Here is a 19,215-nt window from a genome sequence, read left to right as displayed (position 1 = left end):
TTTCAATACTAGCAGAAACTGGCATCAACGTCTCAAATTCTTCCATGACTGCCTGAACTTGTCCCAAGTAAGTAGACATATCTAATTCCTGTTTCTTCAAGCTTGTCATTCGCGATATTACATCATAGAAACGAGATATGTCATTAGTGTATAGATTACGAGCCTTTTCCCAAACTAAATAACATGTCTGGAATGGACGGAACAAGGGCATCAACTTGGAATCAATAGATCGCCACAGGATACTACATAACTGAGCATCGACCTTCTCCCATTGTGTTTTGGCCTTTTCATCACCTTCGCTAGCCTTTTTTGTTAAATGATCTTGAACTCCTTGACCTTTACACCACAACTCGACAGATGAAGCCCAATCTAAGTAGTTTGAACCTCCCATTAAAGGTTCTGAGGTAATCATAACACCGGAACTGCCAGAACTCGGGTTTCTAGACCCGAAAGCATCGACTCCCAAAGACATGGTTGGATTATCACTAAATAACAAAAAAGAATCAACTGAAAATTCTCTGAGACAGATGAAGAAAACACTGTGTTTGCCGGAAAAGTACTGTAGCTGCCGGAAAAATCAGTGTAGTCGCCGGAAAAACTCAAAGTGGTCGGAATTAAAAAATAAAAATATGGACAGGCTCGGAATTGCAGGGCGATCCAACTGTCCTGAAGAAGCGAAGCCGAAAAATGGCCGGAAGAGGCCTCACGCGCCGGCGCGTGGGACAGACGCGCCGCCGGCGGCAGAGTTCCGACAGGCGCGTGACGGCGCGTGGAGGGCTATTTTCCGGTGATTTTTTCTGGGGTTTGGTCGGATCTCTCTTGGGAACCTTGTGGTGGTGTTGGATTTTGCACAACACTGTTAATTAGTGACTTTGACGCAATAAGTCACTTAGGTCACCGGAAAATTGCACGGTGACTGAGTTCTTTCTTCCCGGAAGTCGCTGGAATGATGCACAGCGATATGTTTCTCACTAAAGCTCTGATACCATGTGAGAAAGTACGGGAGAAAATATATTATTGATGTATATACATATGTTACAATGAGCCCTATATATATACACACATAACATGTCCTACTCCTAACATATATTGGATTAGGGTTATTTATTTACTCCTATTTACATGACTATTCTAACAGCATAATCATGAGAACTAATTTCTTGCACATTCTCTCAAGTCTTTTGAAATGGAGTTGGCAAGTGCAACATCAATTAGTTTTGAGGTAACAGAACACTAATTCTATATGCAGAATCCTATCTAGGGTCAAACTGAATGTGGTTTTTTTCCCTCTCTAATTATCAGAAAATTCCTGAATGAAAAGATCATTCTAGTAGTCGATCTCCTGAAAGTCACAAGAACCTTAATCCTTAATATTCTGTAGACAATCAATATTATCTTTCCTTCTTACGAGGAGCCTTGGCAGAACTAGAATAGCCAACAACTCAATTCTTCCACATATGTGCATAAGGCATATCAGAATATGCACCTTACACTCTGTTTGGATCATTGTTCCTATCGTTTTATAATGTATTGTATTGTATCGTATCGTATTGTACCGTATCGTTTTATGAATACATTGTTTGGATAGATTGTATTGTTTGTTATTGTTAAATAATATTTTGTTGTTTGGTTTGACTGTATCTTACTGTACTGTAACTGATAAGTTTACTAAAATACCCTCAATTGTTTAAATATTAAATTTATCAAAATTATGTATAAAAATAATTTTAAAAACCAAAACAGAAGAAGGCAAAACACAATAAGGAAGCAGAACAAAGGAGCGAGACAGTAAAAGGCAAAACAAAGGAGCACAACTAATTAGAATTGAGTTACAAGCAAATTAGGAGAAAAAAATAAAACAGGAGGCAACAAAACACTGGTCTGGAAAAAAACAAAGTAGGTTATAAGTTGGAGATTTGGAGCTAAAATAGAAAAAAGATAAAGGGTAAAACAGAATTATGGAGTAATAAGTTAGGGCATAATTGGAAAGAAAAATAGGAAACAATCCCACCACACCAAATCGGTTGTTTAAAAAAAGGGGACTTTTCATTGTTCCGGAACAATGGATTTAACAATACAATACAACCAATTTTAATGAAACAATCAAAACAAACATTGTTTTGGGATAACAATACAATACAATACAACGAGGAACAACCATCCAAACAAGCTGTTAATGTTCTTCTCTTCTTCATGAATAACCTTTTAATAGATGCTCACAGCTTTTCCAAATAAACAGCTATTTTCGCAATAATTGCCACTTCCTATAAAGCTGAACTTTCCTGATTGAATCAAGATTATCAACTGCTTTTGAGAAGCCAAAAGTATTCTTTACATCTCAAATTCCAGCTTCTTAAACAGAACACTCAAAATTGATCACCAAACCATTTGGCAAGAACGAGAATTCACTTTCAAATTCTTGATGATACGGCTCATCCCTCTATGTGAAGCTAGTTTACATGTTCTCACACATAAATACCACAATTTGGATAACGAAATTGACATTTATAGAACTAAAATGTCGACTTCTTGTTATCTGTGAAAAAAGTTGGGTTTACAAGCAACATTAGCATCTCTACTAATCTCCACACTTTGAGCCCAAGTTAATCAACACTTTGAGCCCAAGTTAATCAACGCCAAAATTCTTTGTTTTGCCAGTACTTTTAAGTGAGATATGATTATACCACTTGAAGACAGTCTATAAAGAACATAACAGAGAGAATAAACTAGGGAAAATATCCAAATTTGCCCATGTACTTGTTAGTAATTTGTATTTGTAAAACAATTCTGGAGAAAATAAAATAACATAAACAGAGATGTAAACGAAATAACAAAAACCAATTCGAGCCCACTGAATTCACAGTGTTTCCTTAAGGAATTTAATCCCCTCCTAGTACCCAAGGTTATGGATTATTTCCTCCCAGGATAGAACGAATTCCACACTGGTGTAGTGCTACTTCAAATCCCAGTGATTCAGCGAACACAAAGTTCGGTAGCAAATTATTGTTTTCTTTGAAGTTAAAATATGCAGAAGAAAGGAGAAGAACTCAGAAAATTCGTATGGAAATTCTGAGCAGAATAGTCTTGTATTTATAGCCAAAGTTGGAGGTGCAACTCTTTAGAATGACTGTTTTTGCAAAACGGCCACAGACTGAAAATTGGATAACTGAATTGGATTTCTGTTATTAAAACAAATATTCCGAATCCGAATACGAATCCGAATCCGAGCCGAGCGAGCGACGACGGCGGCGCGAGGCTTGCCTTCTTCTCAACTCTTTATGAGCTAGAAGAAGAGCAATTGCTTATATACCCCCATCAAAAACCTTTTCCTCTTTTACTCAACAATAAAGAGGAAAAATTGAAGGGTAGTTAATTTTCTGTTACAAAAACAGAAAACTGAAAATTGGATTTCTGTTATTAAAACAAATATTCCGAATCCGAGCAACGACGGCGGCGTGAGGCTTGCCTTCTTCTCAACTCTTTATGAGCTAGAAGAAGAGCAATTGCTTATATACCCATCAAAAACCTTTTCCTCTTCCAATATGGGACAATGTTCCTTCATCAAGGGGGAAACTTAAAATTTCACTTAAAATTTTTATTTCCATCCACTTCCCATTCACCCCATTCTAAGCATTAATAGGTTAAAAACCCAACAATCCACCACATGAATGGGGAATGGCTATATTACGGAAGTATGCATGAAAAACTGTGTGATTAGCAAGCAAGGATTATGAATGCAAGATGCCTTGTGCATCGGCTGCCCTTTTATTTCTACCTTTGTTGTTAGTAAATTGCCTTGTATTTGCCGTTGCCATTAAGGCAGATTCGACGTGAAATGCATGACTCCACGTGTCCAAATTCTTAGAGAAAAAAGGTCCAAATTTTGACCCCAAAAACTTGCCTATAGTTTAAAATTATCCTCAGGTTGGAGCAATGTTAGGGGTCAAGAGCAAAAACAAGATCTTTTTTCCGAACAGTAGGGTAATATTAGACCAAAGGTTTAACGGATGATAAAGTTGCTCAATTTACGACATTACATGGCAAATTTTCCCATTTTCCCACTAAACAAATTGGTTGGGGGTATTGAGCCAGGGTAGTACTTTGTATAGAAAGAAACTTTAGGGGTTAAGTGTGCAAGTTAGAAGTTAGTACCTAACTTAACTATTAGAGTTAGTTAATATCTGTATATAGTAAATGAGTAGAGATTAGTTCCGTAAGTGATTGTCTTTCTTCTCCAATCGTGAATAACAATGGAGGTTCTGAAATTATTCTTCTCTCTCAATCACTCATGCATGGCTACCTTCTTTGAAATCTGATATGGTATCAGAGCGGACGATCTAATTCCGCCGTCTCTCTCTTCTTTCTATCAATCTCACAATTTAATTTGTTCTCTCAATTTTTCATTCTCGTCGGAGGTCGCCGTCCCAGAGCTAGGGTTCTTCATTCAGAGCAAAAAATGGCGAATGATGGATTAAATGCTGAGACTGGACAGGGAAACACTCATCCCGTTGAGGCGGTACTAGGACACACTCATCCTTTGTACTTACGACCATCAGATACGCCGGGAGAGCATCTGATTGAATTCAAGCTGATAGGGACAGAGAACTACAATTTGTGGTCTAGATCTATGAGAATTGGACTGTTTACGAAGAACAAAATTGGATTCATTGACGGAACCTGTAAGAAGGAGAATTTCGGGCAAAATTTGCATGATCAGTGGGAGAGATGTAACGCATTTGTGCTATCCTGGATAATGAATGCTGTTACCAAAGAGCTCTATAGCACTGTGGTCTATGGATCTTCTGCGTATAATGTGTGGAGAGATCTGAAGGAACGCTTTGATAAGAGGAACATCTCTAGGATCTACAATTTGTCGCAGGAAATTATAGCTCTCAAGCAAGGTTTGGCACCAGTCTCTGTTTATTATTCTAAACTGAAGGACCTATGGGATGAATATGATGCCATGACACCTACTCCTTCATGTCCATGTCCTGAGTCAAGGATATTTGTGGAACATATTCAGCAACAGCGTCTAGTGCAGTTTTTAAGTGGTCTAAATGAATCATTTGCCCAAGCAAAAGGTCAGATTATGTTGATGATTCCAACTCCAAACATCAATGAAGCTTATGCAATGGCTGTGCAGGATGAGAGCCAAAGAGCCAAGGCAGCCAATATCAGCAATTTGGAAATAGGAGCACAAGCAATGACTTACAACACAGGTCATGTAGCTAACTCATCGGCTTCCAATGCAGGTTATGGAGCTAATGCTGTGGGCTATAACACAGGACAAGCATACACTGGAGGTTACAAGCAGAAGAATCAGCTGTATTGTGATTATTGCAAGTACAAGGGACACACTAGGGATGTCTGTTACAAATTGGTAGGCTATCCTGCAGATTTCAAACCAAGGAGGAAGAATTTTGGAAGGAATGCAACTGCAGCACATGTGCAGATGGACAATTGTACAGCTTCCAATGAACAGATGGAAAGGACAAAACCTGAACCTGCAGGACATTTCTTTACAGAAGAGCAGTACCTTCAGTTGCTGAAAATGCTTAACCAGGCCAACATCAACACCAACACTCCAACTGATACAACTACCCATGCCAAGGTCACAGGTATACCATTGTCACTTCTGAGTATGATCAAAGAAAACAGATGGATTATAGACTCGGGAGCTACAATCACATGGTGTCTAGCCTACATCTGTACATTGATTATATGGAGTTGTCTGAGAGTAATTCAAGAAAGGTACAGTTACCTACTGGAGAGACAAGTGTAATCACACACTTAGGGACTTCCAGCATATTAGACAACATAGTGATCAAGAATGTGCTCTTTATACCTAGGTTTAGGTATAATCTGTTATCAGTATCTAAACTGACCAAGGACTTGGGCTTATTTCTTGCCTTCTTTCCTGCCTGCTGTATATTCCAGGACATTTGCAGTGGCAAGGTGAAGGGGATTGGTAGAGTGGAGCATGGATTATATGTGCTGGATCAAAGTATCAAAATCAACACACATGAAGGATTGCCTGTTGGTCTCATTTCTTCTATATTACCTATTAATAGAATAAATGCTGCTTTATGGCATAAACGATTAGGACATGTGCCTATGGAAACTATGAAAAGAATGCATATGTTTGGAAACACAAAGCTTGTTGACTGTAATGATCCATGTTCTGTACGCCCTTTGGCAAAACAAACTCGCTTACCTTTCCCAGATAGCACTACAAAGAGTTATGCATTGGGTGATCTTATACATGCAGATGTGTGGGGACCCTTTAGAGTTCCTACTTATGATGGCAAACAATATTTCTTAACTCTTGTAGATGATTTCAGCAGATTCACATGGGTGTGCCTTATGAACTCTAAGGATGAATCAATTGTGGTACTGAAATTCTTCATTGCTTTGATTAAAACAAAGTTTTCTTCTACTGTCAAAATTCTCAGAACAGATAATGGAGGAGAATTTTTCAACAGCCGGCTCAAGGAGTTACTTGGTGCAAAGGGTATTACTCATCAAAGTACATGTCCCTATACCCCTCAACAAAATGGGGTAGTGGAGAGAAGACATAGATACATACTAGACACTGCCAGATCCTTAAGGTTTCAAGCTAATGTACCTTTAAGGTTTTGGGGAGAGTGTGTTATGACTGCAGTGTATCTGATAAATAGAATTCCCTCTAGGATATTAGGTGGAAAATGTCCATTTGAGCTAGTGTTCAACAAGGTCCCATCATTGGATCATCTTAGGGCGTTTGGGTGCCTTTGTTATGCTGCAAACTTGAAGAAGAGGGACAAGTTTTCTGCTAGGGCTGTTCCTGCAGTATTCTTGGGTTATTCCCTAACTCAGAAAGGGTATAAACTATTTGATCTAACTAATCGAGTAGTTTTTGTCAGCAGGGATGTTATTTTCCAGGAAGATAGTTTTCCTTTTATGCAGCAGCCAGGTGAGTCCAGTCCAAACTCAACTATTCCATTCACAGATCAAGACCACAATATACGTGTTGCTGATCCTGATGCTCTATCTCCAACAACCACTTTTCCAAATGATGACCCTTCAGTTGATGTAATGCCCATAGATCCATCACCTCCAAATATACAGGAGGACATGTCACTCAATAGCCCTATGGATACTGTTTCTCCTACATCACATAGTATGAATTCTCCTACACTATCTACTGTTGATACTGTTATGCACTCACCAGCAGCATTACCTCAACATGAAAACAATTTTGAACCTCGAAGAAGCTCCAGAACTTCTAGACCTCCTATTTGGATGCAGGATTATGTAGGTCACCAAACAACTGCCTATCCTATTTCCAACTCTGTCAGTTATCCCCATTTGAAACCTCACTATTCAAAATGCTTAGCCACCTACTCTTCTGAAACAGAACCAAAAACTTTTGCTGAAGCTGCTAGGAACCCTAAGTGGGTTGAAGCCATGCAACAAGAAATCCAAGCCTTGGAAGACAATCAAACCTGGAGCTTAGTGCCATTACCATCTGGGAACCAACCTATAGGGTGCAAATGGGTGTTTAAAATTAAGTATCTTGCTTCAGGAGAGATTGAGAGATACAAAGCTCGACTTGTGGCAAAGGGCTACACACAGAAGGAGGGCCTTGACTACACTGATACTTTCTCACCTGTTGCTAAAATGGTGACAGTCAGATCAGTTGTGGCAATAACAGCTTCCTCTGGTTGGCCCCTCTATCAGATGGATGTTCATAATGCCTTCTTGCAAGGTGACTTAGTTGAAGAAGTTTATATGCTTGTCCCTCCTGGTTTCTCTAAGGGTATTGCCAAGTAGGGGAGTATGTATGCAGGCTGCATAAGTCCTTATATGGGCTTAAACAAGCATCTCGACAGTGGAATATCAAGTTGTCTGAGGCATTACAGACCATGGGGTTCTCTCAAAGCCACTATGATCATTCTCTATTTACTAAGAAAACTGACACATCTCTTGTTCTAGTGCTCATTTATGTGGATGATTTGATAGTGACTGGGAACAGCATTACAGAAATTAGCAGGACAAGAGTCGAGCTGCAACAGTGCTTTAAAATGAAGGACCTTGGAGAACTGAAATTCTTCCTTGGGATTGAATTTGCTCGATCTAAAAAGGGGATATACATGAGCCAGCGTAAATATGCATTGGAGCTGATCTCAGAACTTGGATTAGGTGGAACCAAACCTTCTAGCACGCCATTAGAAGTAAACCAGAAATTGACCTCTGTAGATTTTGACAAGTTAACTTCTTCTGATGCCAATATTCAAGACCCTCTCTTGAAGGATGCTGGTGAATATCAAAGACTGGTGGGAAGACTACTATACTTGACAATGAATAGGCCGGATATATCAATTGCTGTACAAACGTTGAGTCAGCACATGCATTCTCCCAAACAATCTCATTTAGATGCAGCAATGAGAGTTGTCAAATATATTAAAGATACACCAGGGCAGGGAATTTTGTTACCATCTTCAGGAGATAGGACACTAAAGGCATACTGTGATGCTGATTGGGGAGCCTGCCTCCAAACTAGAAGACCAGTCACTGGCTACTGTGTATTCTTTGGCAATGCCTTGATTTCTTGGAAATCAAAGAAGCAAGACACAGTGGCAAGAAGTTCAGCTGAAGCTGAGTTTAGAAGCATGGCTTCTACTGCAGCAGAAATTGTGTGGCTCATTGGTTTACTTGGTGAATTGGATGTGAAGGTACAACTGCCTGTGGCTCTATACTGTGATAGCAAGGCAGCAATCCAAATCGCAGCAAATCCTATCTTTCATGAACGTACGAAGCATATTGATATCGATTACCACTTTATTAGAGAGAAGATAAAAGCTGGTATCATCAAGACAACACATGTGAATACTAAGGAGCAAATAGCAGACATATTGACTAAGGGTCTGGGAAGAACACAGCACCAGTACTTACTTTGCAAGCTTGGAGTGAAGAACATTTTTCTACCCTCAAGCTCCTCCAGCTTGAGGGGGAGTATTGAGCCAGGGTAGTACTTTGTATAGAAAGAAACTTTAGGGGTTAAAGTGTGCAAGTTAGAAGTTAGTACCTAACTTAACTATTAGAGTTAGTTAAAATCTGTATATAGTAAATGAGTAGAGATTAGTTCCGTAAGTGATTGTCTTTCTTCTCCAATCGTGAATAACAATGGAGGTTCTGCAATTATTCTTCTCTCTCAATCACTCATGCATGGCTACCTTCTTTGAAATGTGATAGGGGATGGGGGGAGGGGGGAGAGGGGGGGGGGGGTAACTATCAGAACAAGCACACAAACAAAAGGATAACTCTGTTAGTTAAAGGGACTACTGGTTTCTTGGATTAATTACCGGAGGGCCATCCCTAGGAGCTTGAGGAATAAACTTGCAATCACCAGAGCCACCAAAACACCAACCATGATACACACACTGCAATCTCCCCCACTGATCAATCCTTCCTTCAGAAAGTGGAGCATATCTATGTGGACAAGCATCATCCATCACTTTCCATTCTTTCTCATTTCTATCCCACCAAACCACCACATCAATTCCCATCACTTTTTTCCCATGTGGCCTCCTCTTATCAAGATCACATATTGGCATTATTGGATACCACTCAGCATACCAATCAAATTTCTCTTCTTGGTTTCCATTTTCAGTTTCCTCATCAAATGGGGTTCTTGATTCAGTTGAGATACTTTGAGAAACAGCAGTGAAAAGCTTGAATTTTGTATTTTGGCTCTGAATTGAGGTAAAACATGAAATGGGGTTTTCATTATTTAAGTTTGGTTTGTCACTTATGCTTTTGGGAAATGATCTAGTTGAGTAGTTCAAGTTGAGTACTTGAAATGGTGTAAATGAAGACGCTTTGAAAGCTTGCATGGCTGATTCTTGAAATTGTTTAATTAAAACTCAGTCTGTTATTGCAAATTTAGAACAAATTAAAGTGGTGACTGACAGAAGTAGAAATGTACTTTGTGGCGTTCAACAAAACAACACATTCATGTTGTTTGTTATACTCATACTAGATAAGTGTGTCATCTTCTGAAATTAATCTATGGCCAGAAGTTTTAACTGAAAAAAAAAAAAAGAAAAAAAAGAGCAAAAAAGAAATAGACAAAACATGCAAAAAAAAAAGGATCACACACTTGTCCTCGCTAGGCCACGCCGGCAAGGTCCATAAGGAAAAAAAAAAACAATGAGAATAACCAAGAATTCTAACTTAATAATAAATCCTAGTAAAATCAAATTATTGTAACATGCACAATAATTTTTAATAATCTTTCTAAATGTTCCACTATAATAACAAGTTAACGACTTCAAACGTTTCCATGAAGTAACTAAACGTGTAAAGACAAAATATGAGAATAAGAACCTTTTTTTTTCAGTTGACTGCAAGAATAAGGATGAATTGCATAAGTAGTGTTTTCATGACTTTTATTTAAATAATAGCCAAAAAATTTTAAATTTTAAAGTTTAGTCTCCTCATAATCTGCAGCTGAATTTTGACTTTTCAAAATTCCAGATCGAGGATTTGAATTTGAACTTTGAATTCTTAAATTTTAAACTTCCGAGAATGAAGTTAGGCTAAGTTTGTCAAAATTGACTAAATATGAAATAATACTTAAAAAATGGATATGTTTTAAATATGATACTATAAGCGACTCCGTGCTTATCCTTTTTTTGGGGTTAAAGAGCACGAGTTTGCCAGTTTTCGGAGTGGTCATTCAAAAATAGTCAGTGTTTGTCAAGTCATTGAAAAATAGCTACTATTTTGCTGCAATAGAGACTGGTCCTGCATAATATACTAGAGTTGGTGCACCTGTGCATGAACTTCCAGCATATTATGCTGCACCAGTATACTTTACTGGCTCCAGTATAATATACTGGAGTTCCAGTACATTATACTAGAATTCCAGTATATTATGCTGGAGTATTTTTCTGATTTTGAACAGTATTTTCGTTCAAATTTATCTTTTGATAAAATTCGATGACTTTTAATACTGTGGCTATTTTTGAATGACCACTTGTAAATCTGGCTGTTTTTGAATTTCTCCCCTTTTTGGGGTAATTGTTTAGTAAATAATTCTTTTAATTTTTCTTAGTGCTTATGGACTTTTAAAATTATGATTGAAAAATCTCTTTTGAGCAAATTAAAAATCTTACGAGAAATGTTATACCAAAATCTATGATTTTATAACATAGTTGCAAACATTAGAAAAAGGTTTAATAATATATGCACAAATAGTAGACCAGAGTCTAACATTGTTTGAAAGGAAAATTCTCCAAGGGCTATATTTGCACAACTTTCACAAATATTAGACTCGAGTCTAACATTATTTGAAAGGATAATTCTTCAAGGGCTATATTTGGACAACTTTCAAAAATATTGATAAAATATTAATGATGGTCTAAGAAGGATATTTGTGTAAATCAGACCAACTAAATGGATTATACTCTCCATTTTTGTCCACAAATAATTATTCATTAAATGGGCAATTCCACAAATAGAGCTATTTCTGTACTGGGGACAATTTTTAAGCTCCCGATTGGTAATAGATTTTAGCTTTATTTTTTCAAAAAAAAAATAAAAATATTATTTGTTTATAAAATATGATATTTTTTGGGAAAAAATTGAAGTTCTCAAATTCTAGTTTAGGGCAGTTTTTGGATGAAAAATTTTACTTCCACTAACAAAACATCAATTTTTCTTCAAATAAAATATATATCTAAACATATCTTTAACTTTCAAAAATTATTCTTGAATGCAACTTCAAAAAATTATTTTTTACGTTTCAATCAAATCTCTGTCCAAACGCTATCAGCACCAAAATGGCTTATTTGTGCAAACCACCCGATCTATAATACCTCCGGGACCCGGCCCAATAGCCCATCCCTCGTTGGTAAAGAAGTAAATAAAAGAAACTTCGTTGCCCAATTGTTATTCACTTTAAAAGAATACAGATTATTCTTCTGCTATAGTAAGACAGAATTCTTCTACTCACTCAGTTGCATAAACCCCACCGATAACCTGCCTACAAAGGCAAAGAACAGTAGAAAAATCAAACCCCAAATGGATCTTAATGGGTTTGCAGCCATGGACATGGATGCTGAAAATCTTGGTCCCTGTTTAACCAGCTTTGTAGATGATGGTACTGTTGAGAGTCACAGGTACTTCCTTGCGCGCAGAACTGTGCTCGAAATGCTTAAAGACCGTGGTTTTGCAATACCCAATTCGGAAATTGAGTCTACACTTGAAGAATTCAGAGAAAAATTCGGTCAAAAACCTGATATTGAGCGCCTCAGAATCTCTTCCATGCATAGGAATGACCTTTCCAATAAGGTTTGTTCACTTAACCCCTCCTCTCTCCTTTTTAAATCACATGTTTTTCACCTTCTTGTACTGAAATAATTGTTTAAAGTTCAGCTCACTAAGTCACCTGTTTTTAGCTTCTTGTAGTGAAATATTGTCTAAAGTTTCAGTCTTTTTGTCTCATTAAAGAAAGATTATCTCGTTTTGGAGAACTGTTGGATTCTTTTCTTTTGGTAGTGAGTGAAATTAGGGGAATGATTAAGCTTGTTATGTTAGGTTTATAACTTTAAAGTAAGTTCTTACCATCTGCCTAAGCCTTGGCGGTGAGAGTTACCCGGTACCTCTGCTAGTGAAATGTAGCATGTAGCTGGTGTAATACTTGAGGTTCACAAAAGCTAGCCCGGGATATCGACGCACTAAATCACCTGTTTTTAGCTTCTTGTAGTTGAAATTTATAGTCTAAAGTTTCAGTCTTTTGCCTCTTTAAAGAAAGTTCTGTCTCATTTTAGGGAACTTTGAGTTCTTTCTTTTGGTAGTGAGGGAAATTTGGGGAATGATTAAGCTTGTTATGTTTTTGCTGGTGACCGAGAAATCTCTTTTCCACTTAAAAACCAGAGTTGGTTCGCTTGGCGCAAGGCTGTTATGTTTGGTTTATAACCTGAAAACGAGTTTATCCATCTGCCTACCATGCTGAGTAATCCGGTAGTTGTGCTGGTGGGAGGCGGAAGATGCCAAGTGTAATAGTCGAGATTCAAGAAAGCTGGCTCGGAATACCACCATATCAAAAAGGATAATAACGTTATTAATAATAACTTGAAAGCAAGCTGCATTTGTGGTTGGGTGGTTTTCTGGTAAATATTGTTTCTGTTGGTTGTGTGGATGATAGTAGATAATATTGGGAGAAAGTGCTTTTAAGTTGTACTTCCCCTCCCATTTTAGATGGATATTTTTTTTTGATAAGGAAAAAAAAAAAGTATCCATCTAAAATGGGAGGGGAAGTCAACAAGTTCCTTTTTTTTCCTAGTACTTTCTAAACATTCTATTATGAGAATTTTTGATTGATAGTACTTTTATATAGTTTCTGAATATGCCAATTTGTTTTCAAGAATTGAGGAATCAGTGTCCAAATCCACACTGAATATTAGATTTCATCACATTCTCTTTTCTGTTAGAGGGAGTTCCCTTTTATGAGGAAGTAAAACTGAGATTGGAGGTGGAATCGAAATACAACAGCAACAACAAAAACGACCCAGTGTAGTCCCACAAGTGGGGTCTGGGAAGGGTAGTGTGTACGGTGTAGTCCCTCAAGTGGGGTCTGGGGAGGGTAGTGTGTATGTATACCTTACCTCTACCCCGATGGGGCAGAGAGGCTGTTTCCGAAAAACCCTCGGCTCAAGGTGGAATCGAAATAATTAAAATTTGTTATCAAAATTTTTGTCGTACTTCATATATCGAGCTGCTTTCACGAAATGACTGGTCTATATGTATGTATATCTAGGGATTGCATCTATTCTATAAAATGGTCAATTATTGGATAGCAAAGGGTGGAATGTAAAGATTATTTGACTAGCAACTTCTACATGCTTCATAATGCATTGTGTCGGCCTAGCTAGTAGTATTGCGGCATAGTATTTTGCCTTCGGATTCCTTAGATCTAACACCTACAAGCTACTTTCTCTGTGTCGCTCGCTTTATTGTGTCAGTTTATGTATCAGAAGCGATACTTCTGTGATAATTAGAAACAGCCTAAAATAAAGCTTGAGTGGCAGTTTCTTACGAGCATCTACTTTCTGTGTCGCTTTATTGTGTCAGTTTATGTATCAGAAGCGATACTTCCGTGATAATTAGAAGCAGCCTAAAATAAAGCTTGAGTGGCAGTTTCTTACGAGCATTTTTATTAGAAACCTCTGGACCAACTCAAGAGGGCAGAGATATTTGAATTTTAGATACCTTAGATACCTGAGCTGAGGGTACTGTGTTTATGGAAAAAACTGATTACACTATAAGCTGGCTTAGCCAATTCTTTCATTGGGTATGAATTTTGATGTAGTGAAAACTGATATATATATATATATATATATATATATATATATAATTATGCTTTACTTTTGGCTTTCAGGTATGGAAATGAAATTCTAAAATGTGCAAAATCAAGTTTCTCATTGTCAGTTCATATATCTGCAAATACCTTGTTGATTACTGCTAAAAATACATCAATTCTGTTAAGTTTAATGGATTTTATGTGAAGAGAATGTGTTCTATGCATCCATAGTCTTCTTATGGAAATTTTGAGGCTCGGCTGAGTTCGATAAAACATATGGAAACTCAAATCATCAAAATTTAGGAAGCCAAGAAAATTGTTGTTGGTAACAAATGGTAGTATCCTTAACTGGGTAGATGCCTCAGCATTTTGGAAGATGGTCTCTGATGAAGGGACTATGAACTTTACATGCATATACTTCATAGATTTATTAACTTCTTACATATTTGAACTGGTTGCAGGTTTTGGTAATCTTCTGTGGGCCAAATGCCGTGAAAGTAAATGTCATTCGCAGCATTTTAACTCAAATCATGAACAAGGAATCTTTGAGTAGGCTGATATTAATCATTCAGAAACCAATGACCGCTCCAGCTATGAAAGCTGTGGAACTCCTCCCATTTAAAGTTGAAATTTTCCAGGTAAAGTATGTTTTCTTATTGCTGTTTTTGGTATGAACAGTTCTATTGTGTGGAATAAAACGGGGTATTTACTAGTTTGTTAATTAACACACACACACCCCCCGAAAAATTATTTTTTTCAAAACAAGTCCCATGCTTCATGTTTTCCATCTGATGAAGGTTCCATGGTATTTGGTCAAAGTTTCTTTTCCTTCTCTAGCTTTTATTAATCATAGCTCTTATTTGGTCAAAGGACTAAAAATGCTTTAGTTCAGGACAAAAAGTGAATTTTATGCAAGCAATTAACTTATGTTTTAGCAATATGCTAAGCTGTTTGGCTCTTTTTTGCAAACTCTTTCAGATCACAGACTTGCTTGTCAATATCACAAAACATGTTTTAAAGCCAAAGCATGAGCTGTTGAACAATGAAGAGAAAGAGAAACTGTTAAAGAAGTACAACCTGGAAGAGAAACAGGTTCGCCCTTGACTGCCTTTGAATTTGCAGAAACATGCCTGTATATTGGTATAACTGTGCATCTACTTAGTGTATCTATTTAACTGAAGCTTTTTATTGAAGCTTGATTCGTAGCTTCCTCTGTTGAATTTAGCCAGATAAAAGATCCTATCATGTTTTTCCCTGTAGCTTTACTCGAACAAGGACTTGCTGTTAAATTCCCTAAAGGCAAAGATCATGTTCTCATACATTTTATAACCCATAATCTGGTAGGATCAATATCACTTTGACGTCGTCGGAGTAATTATTGGCATCTAGGCTTCACAGTCAATAAAAGTCAGCTTTTTTTGCTCGCAATGGGATGGTTGAGTGGTTGAAATAAATAGAAGTAGCAACCTGGAGATTCTAGGCTTAACTACAATTCTAAGTGTGAGCCCATTTTCTTCAGTACTGGTGGGGGGTTTATACGGCACTAGTACAAGTCGACGGTAACAAGCCAGCAGGTCGATTATTCGAAGTGTGTGCAAGCTTGTCTGGGCACCACTACCATGAAGGAGAAGTCCAGTCAATTTTAACTTAGTGGAAAATCAAAGAGGTGATTAGCATGTTCCCACATGTCTGTTCATGTTGCTTTATGTATAACTAGGGTACTGCAGCTGGGCTGGTGGTTTTGGTTATCTTCGAGGGTATAGCTACTATAGATAAAAGTTGGTCAAGTTCAATAACTCAAAATAGTGTCAAAACAATTCTATCAGTATTTATAGAAATCTGTTCATCTCGCCCTTGTTCTCTCTATTTATCCCTTGTCTGCTAGCCTAAGTACTTCCAGAGCCACAGTGAGGTAGAAGGAACTTTATTGCCCATGGAAAGTACCTAGGAGACTAAAGCAGATCTGTAGAATCGTTCCACTGTGCATCCTATGGATATTATGGTTGGAGAAGAACACAGCTTGTTTCGAAGGGCATAGAAATCACATTTTTAGAATTAAGAATAAATATATTCATAATCTGTATTATTGGTGTAAATGCAGCCCGTTAAGAAATCTGGATCAGTATATTAAATCCTCGGACTTGCTAGGAGGGATAGAGATAGAAGGTGGATGATGTTGTTTGGGGATGTTTTTTGTATCTTGTATCTTTTTGTACCATCTAGCGCGTGTGGAGGAGAAGCTCAGATGCCCCGGTTAAGAGGTGTGAGCAGTTGACTTTGGCAGGTATGAGAAAAGGTAGACCGCGGCCTAAGAAGGATTGGGGCGAGGTGATCAGGCAGGACATGGCGCGGCTTCAGATTTCCGAGGACATGGTTCTTGATTGGAAGGTGTGGAGGTCGAGCATTAGGGTTGAAGGTTAGGGGGTAGTCGAGCGTTTTTCTACTTTGTATCAGTTAGTCTGTTAGTGTTTTGTCTAGGACTGCTTGCGGCTTATGTTGTGTTCACACTATTTTTCCTTTTTTCATAGTACTATGTTCTTGCTTTTCCATCTATTCGCTGTTATTATTTTTCTGGTTTCTGTTGTTGTTGCGGACCTATTGTCTCTTTTCATTTTCTTGAGCCAACGGTCTTTCTGAAACAGCCTCTCTATCCCTCCGGGGTAGGGGTAAGGTCTGCCTCTATCCTCCTCAGACCCCACTAGTGGGATTTTACTAGGTGGTTGTTGTTGTTGTTGTATCTTTTTGTACCATCTTGGTACCCTTTTAATAAACTTTTACCTTTCTAAAAAAGAAATCTACTAGAATTTGGACTGTCCAATCTGTGTTGAGAAAAACATTTACACTGCAAAACTATCTTGCTGAGAGAAGCTAAGACATACTCAGGCAGTGATTTGTCTGTTATTCGATCAATCAATCAGCTATTCCTCAGTCCTCACCCACAAACTGGACTGTCGCTTCTATGAATCCTCTATGCGCACTCGCACATACACACACCACCACCAAAATAACAACTACAACAATAGCATGTGTGTGTATGTATATATGCACATATGTTCCATCTGAAGAATTTTTTATTTTAGTTCAGGGTTCCTAGTCTCCCTTTTCTTTTAGAATTAAGAAAGGGGGGAGGTTGTGGAGGTACAACCAATTAGCAGTATTTTTTTTATTAAATCAAAAGCAGAGGACTATTTTCCTTTAAGGTTTCAACATTATGATTATTAAGACATGTTACTTGTTAATCCTTAGGTGAAGTTGTGGCTATACTAACACATATGTTACTGCTTAAAGAGTTTAATCTAGTTTCATTTTGGGAATTTTAATGCTTTGATGAAGTCATCAATATATTGTTAAGAATGTTGTGTTTCTTTCAGCTGTTATTTTAGGCAGGATCCCAGATACTATGGCACTTTGAGCCAAGACCTAGAATTCTTTTGCATACAGTAATGTCTTAAAGGAGGTTAACACCAGAAGCCTTCTAATACTTACTTTCTTGATAAGTGCCTTCTAATACTTATCTTTTTATAAGAAGATTGTTAGTTTAATGTAGCAGAGCAGTGTTAGTGACTTCTCTGCATTTTTCTAAAAAAAAAAACTGTATGTTCGTCATTATCCCTTTGCTGTGAGGGTGAAATGACTCAAATGCTGTTCTAAAGCTTTTAATTTAGGTATTTATAGATTGTTGCCTTTGTCTATATGCGGGAGAAGGTGCTTGCCTCGTCTCTCAATTGAAACCGCAGTACCTATCATCAGATGTTAATATCTAGGACCTTTGCTGTACACACAGGTTTTTGCCTTCAACATATGCAGAACAATGGTATTGTTGCTGTGCCTTCTCTTTAATGATCTCAGTTAGATATTCGTAGTACATATGCACTTCAATCTACCACTCTTACCTTCGAACATTATCAACGTAGTTTCGTTTATCTAACTGTTGCTGAGTAATGTACTTGTGTTGATGTTTTCCAGCTGCCGAGGATGTCTCAGAAGGATGCAATTGCTCGGTACTATGGACTTGAGAAGGGGCAGGTGGTGAAGGTCACATACAGCAGTGAAATCATCGAGACACATGTTACATATCGTTGTGTCTGGTAATGCGACTATGTTGTAAATCCTATCTAGCAGCCTTACTGTGTCGTACGTTAAATGAGCCTGCGGCAGCGTAACTTACCACAGCTTGTTCAGTTAAAAAGATGCTGGTTTAACTTTTCCTAACTCGCTCTTCCACCCCCCTGGGCTCCCTTCTCCACTTTAGCTCAAATGAAGAGCTTGTAGGTAGTATATTAGTATGCTTTGTCGTTGTTTCTCTGCGTTTTGTATGCCCAGATTGTCTGTACTTCATACTATTGTGCTAATAGGGGTGGTGGCTACTCTAATTTGCAAAATTTGACCATGTTGGAATGTAATAGGAGCTTTAAAATAGCTTTTCTTAACTTTTTCATTTGTGAATCGTTGCTAACTTATATATTAGGAAAGAGTTTAATTTCGATACACTCCCAGTGTGAAACAGTTTTTACACAAATCACTTAAAGTGTAATTATAGTTAACTTGAATAATGTAGTAAAAGGTTGTATACGGCAAAATCGGAGGGTCCAATTTTCCGTCATCGAGGCATTTCGGAAGATCACCTCGAAGCCTCGAAGTTGCAAAGATACGCTCGAGTCTTCTTCTTCAGAGCTTGTCGGCACCCAGTCTGAAGAGAATAGCGGCCGAGACTAGAATAAAATCCCCAAGACGCGGCTAAGTCTGACAAAGCCTAGCCGGGCTACTCTGAACCCTAATCGGGGTGTCGGGGTGTCACATCTAGCCGTCCCATCTCCATACCTTTACAACTAATGTATGTCTTACCATATAAGCTTCCCCTTCTATAT

At 37.9% G+C, this 19,215-nt stretch overlaps 2 protein-coding genes across 4 annotated transcripts in view; one reads left to right on the top strand and one right to left on the bottom strand.

The window, feature by feature from the left end:
* LOC109218736 (protochlorophyllide-dependent translocon component 52, chloroplastic) overlaps window positions 1–9,994 on the bottom strand; it is a 14,598-nt gene extending 4,604 nt beyond the window's left edge. The window contains exon 1 of the mRNA XM_019383117.1: window positions 9,345–9,994. Coding sequence (XP_019238662.1) covers window positions 9,345–9,875 — 531 coding nt within the window. The 5' untranslated portion in view covers window positions 9,876–9,994. The remainder of the gene's footprint in view (window positions 1–9,344) is intronic.
* Window positions 9,995–11,946: 1,952 nt separating this feature from the next.
* LOC109218737 (DNA-directed RNA polymerase V subunit 5A-like) lies at window positions 11,947–18,837 on the top strand. 3 transcript variants are annotated; one of them, XM_019383118.1, is made up of 5 exons: window positions 11,947–12,336; window positions 14,809–14,985; window positions 15,326–15,439; window positions 18,132–18,161; window positions 18,314–18,837. In XM_019383118.1, the coding sequence occupies exons 1-5, from the start codon at window positions 12,067–12,069 to the stop codon at window positions 18,437–18,439; spliced, it is 717 nt and encodes a 238-aa protein (XP_019238663.1). In that variant the 5' UTR covers window positions 11,947–12,066; the 3' UTR covers window positions 18,440–18,837. The 3 variants fall into 3 exon arrangements, with proteins under 3 accessions (XP_019238663.1, XP_019238664.1, XP_019238665.1); XM_019383119.1 differs by lacking the exon at window positions 18,132–18,161; XM_019383120.1 differs by lacking the exons at window positions 18,132–18,161; window positions 18,314–18,837 and adding an exon at window positions 18,013–18,125.
* The last annotated feature ends 378 nt before the right edge of the window (window positions 18,838–19,215 follow it).

Source organism: Nicotiana attenuata, unplaced genomic scaffold, assembly GCF_001879085.1.
Source record: "Nicotiana attenuata strain UT unplaced genomic scaffold, NIATTr2, whole genome shotgun sequence".
Taxonomy (NCBI): Eukaryota; Viridiplantae; Streptophyta; class Magnoliopsida; order Solanales; family Solanaceae; genus Nicotiana; species Nicotiana attenuata.
Note: the sequence above shows the minus strand (reverse complement) of the source record. Positions and strands in the feature narration are given on the sequence as shown.